Genomic DNA, 13194 nt, shown 5'->3' on the forward strand with positions numbered 1-13194 from the left:
TTCATATGTAGGAAAAGCTAACATGCCTGCCACATATTGAGACGTGGTGCTCAACAAATCTTTTCTGCCTTCCTTCAAAACGTATCCTTATATTTGTCACCTGTGGCAAGTCTAAGAGCAGTAATTTTCAAGAATGGGAATGTTCTTTGGTGACCTGCTACGAGTTAGAAACAATGTAAGAGAACCAAATATGTGATTATCCATCTTTTCCTTGACCATGAGAAGCACTTTTTTTTGGAGTTCCAACTTCTGACTTTATGCAATAAAATATGGACAGAATAGACTACGATTAAAAGCAAATTCATTTTTAAAATCCTTAGAAATCAATCTAAAATCTGAGATTATTTTTCCACATACAAATGTCATGAACTGGGTGACCATATAATTATGAAAACCAGGCCACTTTAAGAATGAAAGAGGGTGCTATTATCACTTTTGCCTGGATCTGGGTATTAATCAGGACACTCCTGGGCAAAATGGAAATTATAGTCATCTAGACATAAACAATTTCAATAAACGAACCCCTAATTCCTGTCCCTTGGTTGACATATCAGTTTGATTTTGGGTCCTGACTTCCTGAAGTTTTTTTGCAGTGTGGCAATTGACAGGTGAAGAAGAGGTGCCTGGGGAATATTCTAAGGGAGGAAAAAAGCTTGCAAACATTGCATTCTTCTTCCTTTGCAAGCACGAGAGTAAAGCAGCGCTAAGCCAGACTCACTGGTATCTGGATTCCTGAACAGGATAATAGATGTCAGCCAATGAGAAGAAAAGAAAAAAAAATACATACATATATATGAATGATATGGTGATTGTGGAATTTTCTCCTCTGTCTTTGTATGCATTCTTTTCAATAGCATATCTGGAATAATGGCTAGTATGTGGGTCTAAGGCATCACTTTTAGGTGCAGCCTTGTTTTTATCAAAATCTAAAAAGCCTCCTATTTCTCTAAACATGGACCTTCTCCTGGACGACTAGATCTTCTCAAGAGCTAGCTCATTCGCCAGACTAAAACACGGAGGATGAGGAAGAATTTTTCATGGATTATAAAAGAACAACTGTTCTCAAAAGCCACTGAATGAACATGAAAGTCTCCCATACCTGGATGGTCCACAAGCTTATCCCAAAGGCAGTGTGAGATATGCTTGTGTCTGAGTGAAGTTACAAAGCAGTGCAAGGAGAAGTAACAAAAAGCATGAAAGCTCTTTCTTCTCCAAGTGACTGTTCATCAGGAAGTTGCAACTATAGTATGAAAACACCAGAATGTCAGGATCACACTAGTTGTGCTGCTTGTATGTGTAAATAATGACACTGTTGGAGCACAAAATATTTTCATTCACATATCAGCACATGCTCCATTCATCTAGTCAACAAATGTATTGAATGGACCCACTGTTCTAAGTATTGGGGATATAAAATGACTATTGCAAAGGCTCATAAATTAGTGAGGGGGAAATGTTGAGTAATAATAACTACATCATATGGCCAAAAGTTTTAAAAATATTATAAGTAGGTGCCACAATGGAAAAACAGGATGATGACTATTTATGCCTAGTAAAATGATCAAAGACTTTTCAGGGTGATATCTGAGTTGAGAATTAAAAGATGAGTAGATCAGGTAGAAAAGAGTGAGGTGGGTAAGCTCAGAAAGACAGGCAGACATGAAATAATAAAACTTCCTATATGCTCTACCAAAGAGTCTGTAAGTTATCTTGCAGAAGCCAGAGGTCCATTACAGATATTTTATGCAGAAAAGTGACTCAATTAAATATGTGTTTTAGAAAAAGTATTGTGGCTGAATTTGAAGAATAAATTATAAGAGACTGTTGTAATAAGTAGCATGAGAATAGTACTAATTATGAATCCACAAGGCAGACATTTTTTAGTTCCATTTTATAGGTGAGTAAACTGTGGCTCGGTAAGACTAACAAGTATACTCATTTTAAGCAGCTGACTAGGTCTGACTCTGATGATGATGATTTTACCTTTAGTGGGTGAATTAATAGATACTTAGGCCCTCTTCCTATTCCACATCTTCCTTTCCTCCAATGCCCCACACTTTCACAACCCCCCTCCCTCGAGAAGCAAGGTATGATTGGCATCAGCAGCCAAAAGTGAATGGGGTTTGCGGGGTTCTGGAGGTGAGCATGTTGATCTTCAGTGACCAGTGTGCACAGATATTTAATGTGTTGAAAAGTAGGAAAGCCAGAGAACTGTTGTGTTAGAATAGAGGGAAAGGGCAAAACATCACCAATTTATTTCTCTTTCTTTCCCTCTCTTTATCATAATAAAGCATAGTGGTACCCTAACTGTCCCCTGAATGCATCTTGCAATCCTCACTCTATGAGCAGCTTCTTGGCATCTTGATTTTCCAATTCTAGGATTTCTCTACATAAAGGTTCAAGTAATCTTTCCCTCCGCAATCATGTGTGTTGAATCAAGTTCTACTCATATAGTGAAAGTCCAGTCTTGGGTTTAAGGAGTCTTTTCTTCTATTACCAATAGAGATTGCCCATCTGAAACCCTATAATGGTGATATACATATGAGATGGTACCACTTAATTTCACATTTCATATTTTTAATGTTGGGCTGGAAGTATTTATATACTCCTCCCAACTACATTGCATGGTTCTTGAAATCCGAACCATGAAACTGTACTTCTTTTTCATGCTTCACCACACACAGCACAATGCTAGGTACATTGTTACCAGCAAGCTGTCAAAAGTGAGTCCAATTCTTTTCATACTTCATGTTTGAAATTTCAAAATCTTATCAACTCCCATAGTTTTGATTTTTCTCCTTTCCGTACTCAGAATTACAGGCAGCCAGGGAAATGCAAGAAAAATAAATTTTCTGCTAACAAGAAATGAAAGGAAGGGTAGAGATCAAGAAAAGTGCACAGGAGGTCAGAATCATCTACAAATGTGACCACCATTTTCTGAATTAAAGAGAACTTGTTTTCCAGTTTAGCTTTAACTTAATAGATGAATATTCAAGGTATTCTTGCCTTAGTGGAAACATATTTTCACATCATTTTCATCTTCCCCAAGATTAGTAACATGCACAGTATCCATAGCCCTGAGCATTATTGCTTTTAGGTTCCAAATATACTTTTGATCAGATGGTAAAGTCGTTATTTCCAGATTACTCTGTGACTGTTTCCTCAAAGAGATGTGTCATAATTCAGTTCAACAAACACTTAGCAGGCAACTACAATATGACAGATGCTCAATTAGAGACTGAGAGGTGGGGATGGCAGTGTGAAACAGACCAGTCCTTTGCCATCAAGGAATTTACAACCTGCCCCAGAGGTTGGGAATATAAATAGCGAACTGTAAGAAATGAAGAACAGAGCAAGGAATAAGTTGGGTGTTATGGACATCCAGAAGGACAGAAAGACTGGAAAGGTGAGAAAGACTTCTTGGAAAAGAGCAGAATGGGAAAGGGAGTCTTAGAACATGAGGACCTGACTCGGTATAGAAAGGGAGCAAGTACTGCTAAAGCGAAGAGGATAGTACCAGTTAGAGCATGGGGTTGGGAAAACCTTTCCCAGAGAGATTTATATATTTCTGCTAATAGACTGTGACATATGTGGAGGGATGAACTAGTCTTGAGGCTGGAAAAGGGCATTTGGGGTGTTGATGTCAAAGAACTGACTTTATTCCATAAGCATTGGTGAGCCATCTGTTTTGGAAAGAAAACTGAGGAGGCAGAGTCCGGGTCTAACAGTAGTGGGCAGAAAAATCAAGCCAGGAACCTGGTATTTGGCTAATGTCTACAGCAAAGAAAGACATTCAGCGGCAGAGTGGTTCTTACAAAAAGAATTTGTTTAAGACATCTTTTTGAGGGCTTGTTAACAAAAATGTCTATCTTTTGGGTCTAAGAAACTTACAATTTTATGCCATGAATCGCATCAATTCTTAAGAGTACTGAGTATGTGTTTTCTTTCAAAGTTACGTATTGAAACATAAAAGCTCCTAAGAGGTTGATTTAAGCAACTACCTGACTGCTTGCTGGGAACGCGAGAAGCGCCTCAACACTTTATCAAAAGCACACTATTCATTTTTCACCCCTACTTTTATACCATAATCATAATTTCTAGAATTGCAAAATTTTGGAGCTGAGAAAAGCACAGGTGAGATAACTCTCTTTCAAGGGGGTGGAGCAGCAATTGAATAATAAAGTAGTTGAAACTCCACACAATAACGGCAGAAATAGGTTTTAATTTTCAATTAAACAGCTCCCATCAAAAGGTGCTAAAGGCTTCAATTTTTCAAACAGCACCCTGGCTGGTGTAATCCAAACCCTGCAAAGTCTGGATTACATTAACTAAATTCCAAGCTTGACTACACCGCCTTGAAAACCCTATTTCCTTGAAATTGGAAACAATTAACGTTCTGTTTATTCATGAGATTAAACCCGCTGAGGTGTAAAATGGCAGGTGTAGTGTTAAGTACTTTGCCTGAATACCCTACTGAGGAAAGACAAAGAGCTGTAAACTAGGTGAATGTATGGTGATGCCATTTAGGTTTTACTTTCTTGCTAACAAAGTAGGAACAAATTAACTCACTGTATTTCCAGAAATTATACAGTGGTTAAGGGCAGAGACTCTCAAATTATTTAACTGGGGTCTGTATCTCGGGCTACCCTCTTGTGTACTGTGAGTGTTTGGACAAGTTTGAGAACCTCTGTGTCTCATTTTCTTTATCTGGAGGGATGTTATGAGGATATGATAGCACACGAACAGTGCACAGAAGAATGATTGATGCATCCTGGGAATGCTAAAAATGTGAAGTACTACATTGCGTGAAGATGCTATGTCTGAGTTTTTTTTATCGTAACACCAATCTTCTAGTGCGATCATCTGAAATCTTGAAAGAAAACAAAAGATCCTTTGGGCTAACGTCATCATTTGACAGGTGAGGATGCTGAGAGAGGTCAGTCACATGTCCAAAGTCACACAGGAGGTCACAGTGGCAAGGCGGCACTAGAATTTGAGGTCTCCGAGCCCAATCCACTATTCTTGGGGTACACACCGAGTGCTGATGGGAAAGCCAGGGTATTATCAGCCTTTTCCATGTTTCAGAAGTGAGTACTTCTCCCTCCTGGTGGGAGGGCAGTTCTCAGCAGGCCACCTGCATCTAGATCTCTAAAGTGGCCTAGGAATTTCCATCTCCTTTGTAGCCCTGGTGTTTTAGATCACCCTTCTGCAGGCCACGGAGAGGGAGAGACGCTTGAGAGTGCCTGAAGCAAGCATTTTCTTCCTGATTCATCTCAGCGATGACACAGATCATTTCATAAAGGCTCCTGCCCTCTTTCAGGTCCTGCGACATGGCCCTAACCCCTACTCTGCATGCCCCGATGGGCAGACATGGCGACACACATGACCTTGTGGACACTTGTGCTCATGCTAAGAATGACCACTTTTTACACACGGACACCTCAAAGTGGAGAGCAACATATGGGGGTTAAATGGAATATAAGGGTGTAAAAACAATCCTTTAAGATTAGAAGTTTGATCTGATGATAATCAATTCTGAGAACTGGTCATATTTTATAGTCATGGCTACCCTCCATTGCAGCCCCAAACAGAGGCTTTTATAAATGCTTCTGTGAGAGACCCTAAAAGGTTTAAGCTCATTACAGAAAATCAGAGAGTCACATTTTTCATAAAGGGAGCCGCAGTCTACAATGGACAGACTACAGTCTGGGAGTCAGAGAGAAACATGTTGGCGTCCTCCTCTGCCCACAGCTATATTTGTGTGACCTTGGGCAAAGCAGTGCCTTCTGCCTCCTTATCTGAAACACTGGGGAGATCATCAGTGAGAGCGAGAGAAGAGCTTTCTTCTTGAAGGCGGACGCGTGAACTGCATCATGCTCCCCCTCTGCCCCCCAGAATCACACGCTGAACTCCTAACACCCAGTGCGAGGCCCTATGGAAGTAATTAAGGCTAAATGAGGTCACAAGGGTAGGGCCCTGATCTGAGGGGAAGAGAGATGAGAGAACCAGCTGCCCCTCTGCCATGTGAGCACACAGCAAGAGGACACCTGTCTGCAAGCCAGGAAGCACGCTCTCGTCAGAAACCAACTCGGCTGGACCTTGATCCGGGACTTCCAGCCTCTAGAACTGTGAGAAGTAGATTTCTGGTGTTTAATCCACCCAGTCTGTGGCATTTTGTATAAGCAGCCTGAGCTGACTAAAGCAGTGGAATTAGCACCGTCCCTGTGTTTCCCGAGATAACCGACTGTCAGGGTCATATACTCAGTGCTGTGACTTCCCACTAACACGATGACCCCAGAGTGAAAGCTGTTTTATTCTTTGTTCTTTGGACTATGCACAGAGATGGGAAAAGGAAAGCTGATACTGGGAAGATATCCAGACACAAACTTCAGAGAGAGCAACCTTATAAATCTGTGTTAAACATGAGTGTGTGGTTGCGTGTGCGTCTGTATACATACACGGGCTGGTCACACTCTGTGGTTAAGAGCAGGGTTTGAATCGTGGCCTTGCTACTAACTAGCTGTGGGTCTATAGACAACTGACTGAACCTCTCTGAGCTTCAGCTTCTTCATTGCTAAGATGAGAACAATAATTGTATCTCACAGTATAGCAGTGAGGATTAAATGAGAATTCTGTGAACAGAGACGGTGGTAGGGCTTCATAAGAGTTCATTTTACCATTTTACACACACACACACACACACACACACACACACACACACACACACTGAAAGGGTTCTTACCAAAATTTGAAAAATAAAAAAGGGGAAAAAAGGCACAGCATTTCTATGTCCTCTGCACTCACTTCACATAGCGCATACAATTTCCCTATCCTACCTGACCTTCCTAAAAATTAAACTCTGTGGTTAATCTCTAAAATCTCATGATTACCTTCAAAATTATTGGCCACTTGCGCCTGGAAGAGACTAGAGGAAAAAATGGGGATGTGTAACAAGAGATAAGGGGCTGCAAAAAACAGGGAATTACAGAGGAGGCTGAGATTAGAGAGATAAGAAATGCTAGATATAATCAATTTATAACTACACAGAGGGAAAAAGAGTTCAATGCAAATTGTCTATCATTTTCAAACTACTACTGCTATTACTTGGGAGAAAATATTTTCCTCAGATCATGGCTGATTCAAATATAACTGACTTTTTGTTTTCCCATTTATGTACTTCAGGACATATATCAGATTCCAAGAAAAAGTAATTGTGACAAAAGTCTACAGAGATACTTTGTTAAAATAATCAAAACTTTTCCTCCTCTCTCATATGTAAATTCAGTTCGACCTGTTTTTCTATTTAGGATTCATCTTTGCAAGGTTCACTCTGACCCAAGGTGTTGAATTTTCTCTCAATAGAAATTCAGCTCCTGTCATAGATGTAACAGTGGGATCACTTCACCATGGGGAAGGGCAAATAGGTCTAACAGTGGGCACAGTAAGACATATTCAAATAATTTGCTCTGCGCTAAGAGTGGGAACATTCAGAATGGCCTTTTCCTCTTATTTTCATCAATCTTAGAAGGATCTCCAATCTGGGTTATTTTTCTTCTACACGGTCATCAACGCAGAAGACTGATTTTGTTTACAAAGAGCTTTTGATGGCCAGTAAATCTGATATGCTTTCTTTGTAAGAACTTAAAGATCTTATTTATAACCACTAAATTATCTGTTGTCAGTTCCTGTCAATTTTATAAGTGATTTGAGTTTGATGTAAAATTTAGAACCTATCAGTTTGAACAACTGTATACCAGTTGTGATTGAATAAGGCACCAAGTAGTATAATATGTGACAGAATCTTTTAAGTGGTATTAGATGAAGAAAAAGAAAAATTGCCCAAATAATATTAATGGACTCAGCCACTGACAATAATTCTTGGGAATGACTTTTTTGCCTGAAAACAGATCTAATTTCACTATTGATATGAAAATCTGAGAAAAATCCATGGAGAGTGTGTGATCAGAGAGACTGGGGAATAATTTACTCTTTTGTTTTCTTTTATAAAAGGACTGATTTACAAAATATACTTTTGATACCTTAAAATAATATTAAACAAAACAGTTAACTGAAAAACAGCAGCAAAATCCATTTATTCAGAACCTTGGGCATGTCACTGCCTGAGTGGCTAATAATGTAACATTTCATCTGGTTCACTGACTTAAAAAATTTTTTTTGGTATGTTTTCTCTCTCTTTCTCTATATATTTCTCTAAGTATAATTTCAAAAATTAGGAATTATCCACCTGTGGAAGGTCCAAATTCATTTAAGAAGGCTATGCAAGGTTGTTTTAATTATTTTATAAATGAAATAATAAAACCACTTTTGCTAGTTAATTATTCCAGCTTTGGATCTGGCCAGCACTAATACTTAATTTTCCTACGTAAATATAGGCTAACTGATCAGTATTCATCATTAATAGTTCACAAATATTACCATTTAGTAGATAGAGGTCTTACAAAAATATTTTAAGTAGAAGTAAGCAGGAAGTAAGTTTAGGTGATTAATGGAAATGTGAACTCTCGTAGATATTTCTGTGTATTGTTCATTTTTATTACTTCCATGTGTGAAGTCCCAGCCATATTCTCTGAAGCAGAGGCATGATTTAAGGACCCAGGGATAAACCTGAACATAGAATCATTAAATAAAATACTACTCATGTAGACAATGTTCTGTTAGTAAGCCTTAATATCCAGATGCTTAATATTTAAAATTTAAAAAGTATTCTTGTTGAAAAGAATGTTTTCCTCCATCTTACAAGATGGTGCCTTCTAAGACAGGACGCCCACAAGCAGGTTCTGCTGACAGGAGATTGTCCAAAGCAGGAGAAAAATGACACAAACTGTAGACTCTGAGCCAACAAATATGGACAAAATCTGGACATCACCGACTACAAAAAGTTGCAAATACTTCCCAACTCCCCCTTCTTTAAAGAATATAACGGGCTGAAAAAATACAGCTCATAAGCTATTCTTTTTCTCCTCTAGAATTCTACCAATTACCTTTAGTGTAAAAATAATTTATCAGTCTGCAAATCATGATAATAGCAAATTCTTATCTACCTGTGAATTGATGGATAACTCTTATTTATCTCCATTTTCCTTTGTGTAAAGCCATGCCTATTTCTCTACACGAATCAGCTTTTAGCAAAAGAATGGAAGGAGAATAAAATACTCTGAGTCGAACCAGCAGCTGATTCACAGAGTGAAAGCTTTCTGACTTCAAAATGAACAATAGTAATGCCCTAAAAAAGTTGCCCTAACTGTTTTTATTTATTAAAAGAAGCTCACTGTAGAGAAAAAGTACACTTGATTTATGGTTTTCCTCTGTGGAGCTACAGAACTTTAATCCATAGCTCATGAAAGGGTGTAAGAGCAGCTTGAAAATTATGCTGAGCTTAATTATACTTAATGTGAATTATTCAGAAGTGCAGACAGAGACTAAAAATTTATTTCATACAAAGAAGCTTGACATTTTAATTGGTCCTTCAGAATAGAGACAAAACAATTTCCTCTCAAGAAAATTTACATCTTCCCCAACAGACCTGCAGCTTCAGCCAAACAGAACTTCATTAACAAGATTAATTATCACGCCAGTGTCTGCTTCATCAGGTGTATGGCCCAGGTGAAAAAAAAAGGAATGCAAAATAATGACTGACATTTCTAGCAGATAGAATTGATTCAAGGAGAGAAAGGTTGACAAATTGAGCCACCATACCTTGGTCATTAGCCATTTTGTCAGGGTGTTCTACTGTGGGGGAGAAAGAAATATTATTAGACACTTCTTAGCAAGGAAGCTGACTCTTCAAATCGACAGTTTTGTTAGCAAGTGTTCATATCAAGGCCAAAGCCCTGTTGAAATAGAATTGATAAGGAACCAAGGTTGATGTGATTATTTCTCTTAAATAGTAGTCAGAGGAGAAAAACTGAAAATGGTTTTTGCTATATATGTTCTTAAAAATATGTTATTTGTTTCATTCCTCTACACATCAACTCAAAATGATCATCATGTAAGTTTAATTAAAAATACAATACATAAAAGCTCATATGATCACCAAGTAATTATCAACCATATATTTTAAATAAGGTAAAGAGACTATTTTCTTGTCTTTAATTTTTTTTTCAACCAGAGAACTTAAACAATCTCACATGGAGAGGGTAAAATAAGAGAATATCATAAATGTGTTTTAATCTAAATGGTTTAATAAATTTTTAGACCTTATGAAGAGAATTCTTACCTGTTCACAACTTCAAGTGCAGTATGAATAATGTTCTTGAAAATGACTTTTTTTCATTTAAAAAACATCTTTAAAAGTTTTTAAGTGGCTTCTTTTCTATTAAACAAATATAACTGTAGAGGAGGTAAATCCACAATATCATTGCTTTTACAGAAATTGTGAGAGGACATTTTGACCAATGTAGATCTTTGTCAGTTTCCATCAATTAGAATTATTTCCCCTATACTTGAGTTCCTTTGGGCTTCAAATCTTCTGGGTTTATTGAACTCAATTGCACTAAAACTTGACATTTAGGCTACTACACTTGCTGTTGGCTTCTTTACATGTCTCAGTTAAACTCACAGAGAAAAATACGATAGTGTTCCCACGGGCAGCCACCTATAACCTAAGCACCCTGGTTCTCTCATTCAGGGTGGCAGTCTCCCAGCAAACCCATCATCACTGTTTGAGAGATAAAGCAAAGGTCTTAGAAGTGGTAGTCCTTCCTTTACTAATTGATGGACACATATCATTGCCCAGAAGAATATGTAGACTGGAAATACTCAAAAAATGATGTTGTTAATAAAAACCCCTTTCAGATGAACAGGGTTTATGAATGTCACCTCATAGAGAGAAAAATTCTAACCTTAGTTACAAATTTCTATCACTTACAATTTCTTTCATTTTAAAATAATACGTAAACATATTCTATGAAAAAGGATAGACCAAGAAAGGTTATCTTAGTAAGTAGTAGACTTTGAACGCTGAATGACTCTTTGGGAAACAGCATACATACAAGAGTGCTTATTATATTAAGATTCTACCAGTTTTATATAAGTTTTATGAATGTCATTGTAGCTCCTCAAGATTTAACAAACTTTTAAAAATTTATTTATTTATTTTTTTAAGGTTTTATTTATTTATTTGACACAGAGAGAGAGAGAGAGAGAGAGAGAGACAGCAAGAGAGGGAACACAAGCAGGAGTGGGAGAGGGAGAAGCAGGCTTTCGGCAGAGCAGGGAGCCCGATGTGGGGCTCGATCCCAGGATCCTGGGATCATGACCCAAGCTGAAGGCAGATGCTTAATGACTGAGCCACCCAGGCGCCCCATAACAAACTTTTTTCTTTTTTAATTCACCAGGCAGTCCAACCTAATCTTTCCTAGTCTAATCATCACAGCTTAATTTTTATCTTAATTTTGTTTCCTATTTCCCATTAAAGGCTAATGACTTCTCAAGATCCATTTTATTACAGTGTTAGGGGATTATTGATGAAAGGTGGTTTTGATAGGCAACTGCATCATCTGTAGTTTATAGACAGGGATAGGGTTTTCACTGAAATCCTAACATAGTTTTTGAGAAAGGATACTATGTTGTAGGATATGCCCAACCAGGTCTCTGGTAAGAATGAGGAGGATACTTTGGAATCACATGTGACCATGCAATCCAGGAAGGGTAAAAGTTTGGCAGCCAGAACAGGGCACACTTGAGAAACTACCCTAATCAGCATCTCATATTTAGGGGAGAAATGTTTGGAATGACATAAAAAAAAAGAGAGAAGAAAATCATTCTCATCCCATTTTCATTCTTCCTTTCTCCCTTCATCTTTAATCATACACACACATTATCTACAGTCTAAGAAAATTTTTACCACGTGACAAATAAATATATGTTATGGGCAACAACAGCGTCCTCATTCTTACCTTCTGGATTTGTTTTACTGTTAGCAATCTGGACTGGATGTAACTTGAGGAATTTTGAATGTCTCAAAAAAGGTTATCAACTAAAGAGTATTTTCCAAAAGGGATAAAATATATCCTAAAAGTTACTGTTTATTAAAGATGAATAATGGCTTAAAAGTATCATAATTTGTATCTTAACTTTTTATTTGCTCCTGACATTTGTCAAGAAAATCATGTATTTTGTCAAAAATAATGTGAAGACTAAAACTTTTCTGTATTCTGGCATGGAACTTTCAGTTCTATATCCTTGGATGGGAAAGATGCGCATTTCAGAATAATGATTAAAGATGCCCAGAGAACATACTACAGTCTAGTGCTCTTTCATTGCTGAACACTCAGCTTTTTTGTATGTAGGAGGTGACTCCATCCCACTATAGAATTCCACTTTGGTCTCCTTCAGCAGAAGCATCCTTTCTTCCTATTATTTGACAGGCCAACATGGAGAAGCTCAGTTTACCCAACAGAACAACCCATATGAGAGGCAGAGATTGACATGCCTCTTGTACATCTTCCAAGGGTTTTACGGTGTATGGGTATCCTAATGGGGACTATTTGCAGAAGGGAGATGTGTATTTGCAGAGTCCTGTGTGGTCAGAGAATCAAGTTCAAGATTCTTTTAATTAACATTCCAAAGAAACAATCAGATGTACCACATACATGCATGTACACAAGGGTATTGTAATTTAATCCCTTTTTAATTATAAATGTCCTTTTCATTAACCAGTGATTATGGATTGAGTTTCCTATACCTCTCTTGCTGGTGGCTAAAACCAAAGACAAGACTCTAGTCTCTAGTAGTAAATGCTACTGTCTTTGCAAAGACTGCATATGAAAGAATGAAGCTTGTAGACACCTGCCTGGGGCATGATTGGCAATGAAACACTTGCCTGTTACCCAGTAGACTACTGAGAGCTTTCTCAGCTTCAGGATAACATGTGAGCCTTTCTTGCTGTCAAACAAAGTTACATTCTGATGAACAGAGGCCTTATGTTTTGAAGCAGCTTTGGAAACTGAAAATCTTAAATCAGAGAGCAGTAACATGATGTGATGTGTTTAATGTAGATTTGGTTCACTGTGGCTTTGAATCTCTTAAGAGTAATTTATTTGCCTTAGAATATTTGTCATTGTAACATGTAGGATGCATGCATGTACAATGTCAACTATTGATAAAGATGGGCAAGATCAATATCTCTAAATAACTTAGAATGCAATCAAGACATCTGAAACTTGGTTTGCC

General features: G+C 37.8%; 1 protein-coding gene across 2 annotated transcripts in view; it reads right to left on the reverse strand.

Annotated features, from left to right (window-relative positions):
- The window catches only part of DCC (DCC netrin 1 receptor), a 1171073-nt gene that overhangs the window by 96282 nt on the left and 1061597 nt on the right, over positions 1–13194 (reverse strand). For both annotated transcript variants that reach the window (XM_073898173.1, XM_073898172.1), the window contains one exon: positions 9718–9750. In XM_073898173.1, the coding sequence (XP_073754274.1) occupies positions 9718–9750 (33 nt within the window). The remainder of the gene's footprint in view (positions 1–9717; positions 9751–13194) is intronic.

The sequence above is a fragment of the Callorhinus ursinus genome, unplaced genomic scaffold, assembly GCF_003265705.2.
Source record: "Callorhinus ursinus isolate GAN/ISIS: 27379988/994484 unplaced genomic scaffold, GSC_fseal_2.0 scaffold11, whole genome shotgun sequence".
Lineage (NCBI taxonomy): Eukaryota > Metazoa > Chordata > Mammalia > Carnivora > Otariidae > Callorhinus > Callorhinus ursinus.